We start from the raw sequence: 3,177 nt of genomic DNA, 5'->3' as shown, positions 1-3,177 counted from the left end.
AAAAAGTGTCCACCTTAAGTGTCTTTCTTTTGAAAGTGGTAAAAAACTCCATCCCACTTGTAATAAATGCTGTTACCATCCAGCTTCACTGAATCACATTCTGGGTTGCATCGGACTTTCTAAGGAGGCTTAACATCTCATCCCTTTATTATTATAGATTTATTGGCGGTCAAAAACCTGCTGGAGCTGATCTGACATATGTCAGATCTTTTGAGGATAAGCAACAACAATAACAAGTTGAGAAATTATTTGCTCCAAAAATTAACATCCTTGAAACGAAAATAATATTTTTGAAGAGAACAATTATATCTTCGTTTATGGATGGAAATTCGGTATATCCAACAAATGACAATATTAATTGTGTAGTAAAAATTGATACGTATTTCCTTAAAGAATAAAGCGGCCGATTTCTTTATTCGTTTTATATCTGTTTTCTGATGCTGAAAACACCTATTTAATATTTGATCTTTTTTTATTATTATTGATGATACAAATAAATGAATGACTGATTTCTTGGTAAACTTACTTTTCTTATTACATCATTTGTGTTATATTGATCATTTTTCGTAATATATAATATTTTTTCCTTTCTTATAATATTATTTGATGTACATTTTGGTTTTAACTGCGGCCAAAAAGGGCCAAGAAAAAATGTCACCAAATTATAAAAATTTTAATTATTAATTTTATTTTAATTATTAATAAACTTAAATGCATTATTATTTATTATGAAACATTTTGAAAGCGCGAATTTTATATAGTTTGATGATTAAAATCGCCAAACTGGCGAAATTTTTTCTTTGCGGTTTTTGGTCTATATTAAAACCGACAAAAACTTTTCTAAACTTTTATTTGCAAATATTTTTTGCGAGATCTGCAAACATCTCTAAAATTTCACCAATGCAGATGTTTTTTGCAAACATCTGTAAAATGTACTTTACAGATGCTTAATTATTTTTAGCATTTTTTTACAAAAATTGGCTCAGTTATTCATGATTGATAGCTTTCGCCATCATTCTTTCGTTTGTATAAAAAATTACTTTTCTAGTTTAAATTAATCTCAATGTATGTTTATGCTTTATTCATGTTTTCCAAAAAGTATTAATTCGGTTTTTTTTTACAAAATTAATAATGTTGCTCAATTTTTACTAAAATCTGGGCTTTCATTTGTTTACTCTTGTGATTCGATTTAATAGAATTTAAAATAAAGAAAAATAGTCATTTCCAAAATTTTTTGTAAATGTCATCCATATGAGTATTAAATATTATAGTGGGAATTTTAATTATTTCGTTCATATTTAGTTTCAAATTATGCCATTAATATGCTTTTCTTTTCTATACCAGTATTTAAAAAAAAATACTTGTCGGTTGTAACGGCGACCAAAAAGCACCAAGAAAAAATTTCGCCAAATTAGCGATTTCAATCTTCAAACAATATAGCATAAGATTCGTACGTTCAAAAGTTTTCATAATAAATCATAATGGACTTAAATATATTTTTATAATTTGGCGAAATTTTCTCTTGGCTCTTTTTGGCCACAGTCAAAACTGAATCGCACCCTTTAAATCTTAAATTAAATTTCTGAAAATCCTAATTAATTTATAATGTTTCTGGTTCAGATGAAATATATTTCCTCCATCTCCTTGCCATCTTTATAAATATATTTTGGACTGAAATTTACTTTAATGCGTCTCGTGAGTTTGCCGCCAATATGGAACGGTTGTAGTGTAGATTTGTGTGCCCCTTCGATTGGCGACAAATTTCATCGATGAAGCACTACTTCTGGTTTCCATAATGTTTTGTTTTCATTGTTATTACTGTAGGGTTTCTGACCCAAAATCCCCTTGACGCTGATCTTGGCGTCAAAAAAAATCACCAAAAAAATCAAGGTGCACGCAACTGTAAATATTTACCAAGGAAGCAAGCAAAATTGTCAGCCTTTTAGCGATTCTGCAGCTGATTTGTTAACTACTGTGTTTCGCCTTGCATACCAACTACTTCGACGATTTTGCAATACCGGCATTTCGGTGAAGTGGCATATAAAAATTGATTTCAACCCTAGTCTGTATGTTTTTATTTCGCCATTCTTTTGGCATTTTTTCGATATGATTTTTCAATTATTTTCTTTTATCGTCAAACAAGAAAAAAAAATGTCCAACAGTGTTGTACTGAATCTGATTCCAATTACTCAATGAAATATATGCAACAAAACTAATATTTCTATAATATTTCAAATAATTAATTTAATTAATTTATTTCAATACATGACATAGTTTTAAAGCTTTATAAAATGCACAAAAACTTCATATATCATTTTTAGTATCCCAAACATTCAATTTTACTTTCAAAATTTAAAGATTACTTCGCATCTCCCATCGCTTTCTTTTCTTTAATACTGAGAGGAATCTTGCGTTCCCTTAATGGCGGTTTGTTCGCTTTCTTTGGTGCTAATATTGTGAGCATTCCATTTGGACTGAGCGAACAATTGACAGTCTCAGCATCGCAAGTGTCTGGCAACATATACCGACGGGTGAACTCTCTGGCCACAAATCCATGTTCATCGCTTTTTTCTTCTTGCTTGCCGTGGATCACAACATATTTATCAGCAATCTTCACCTCTAACTCTTCTGGTTTGAACTGGCTGACATTCAAATCTATTTGAAACTTGTCTTTATCGTTTTTAACTTCAGATTTTCCTGAATCAGCAATATTGATTTGCCTTCGGCATCTTCCGTTTTGACCCCCTACTGGGAGCAGGTCATCTTCGAATAAGTTAACGCCGAATAATTGGTCCATGATACGTTCAGGATAGTCAAATATATCCCACCAGTTGCCTTCCAAAATTCGTGGCACAATTTCCCGAGCAAGATCTTTTCTCGACATCTTTGATTTTCCGCCAAAAGACTTCTTATAAAAACGTGGCAATATAATGAACGGTTTTAAAATCTTTAGTCGATATTTGTTAGCAGTATTTCAAATAAAACTAGCCAAAGCTTCTTGAAATATTTGTTTTTGAATTAGTCTACTTTTTTCCACTACAAATTTTTTAAATTTTATTCTCAATTCAATTTTTTTTCAAAATACTGAAATCGCACAAAATTTTGTTGTGATTTCTGCTGCCAGATTACTCAATTCTGCTATCATCACTTGCAGCTGATTTCATCTGCTTATAAAAG

General features: G+C 30.7%; 1 protein-coding gene across 1 annotated transcript; it reads right to left on the bottom strand.

The window, feature by feature from the left end:
- Window positions 1–2,359: 2,359 nt before the first annotated feature.
- Window positions 2,360–2,884, bottom strand: LOC129959102 (alpha-crystallin A chain-like). The gene has a single exon (XM_056071919.1). The coding sequence runs from the start codon at window positions 2,882–2,884 to the stop codon at window positions 2,360–2,362; it is 525 nt and encodes a 174-aa protein (XP_055927894.1).
- Between the last annotated feature and the right edge of the window lie 293 nt (window positions 2,885–3,177).

This window comes from Argiope bruennichi, chromosome 2 (assembly GCF_947563725.1).
Source record: "Argiope bruennichi chromosome 2, qqArgBrue1.1, whole genome shotgun sequence".
NCBI lineage: Eukaryota > Metazoa > Arthropoda > Arachnida > Araneae > Araneidae > Argiope > Argiope bruennichi.
The sequence above is the reverse complement of the archived record's forward strand: the minus strand, read 5'-3'. Positions and strand labels throughout refer to the sequence as shown.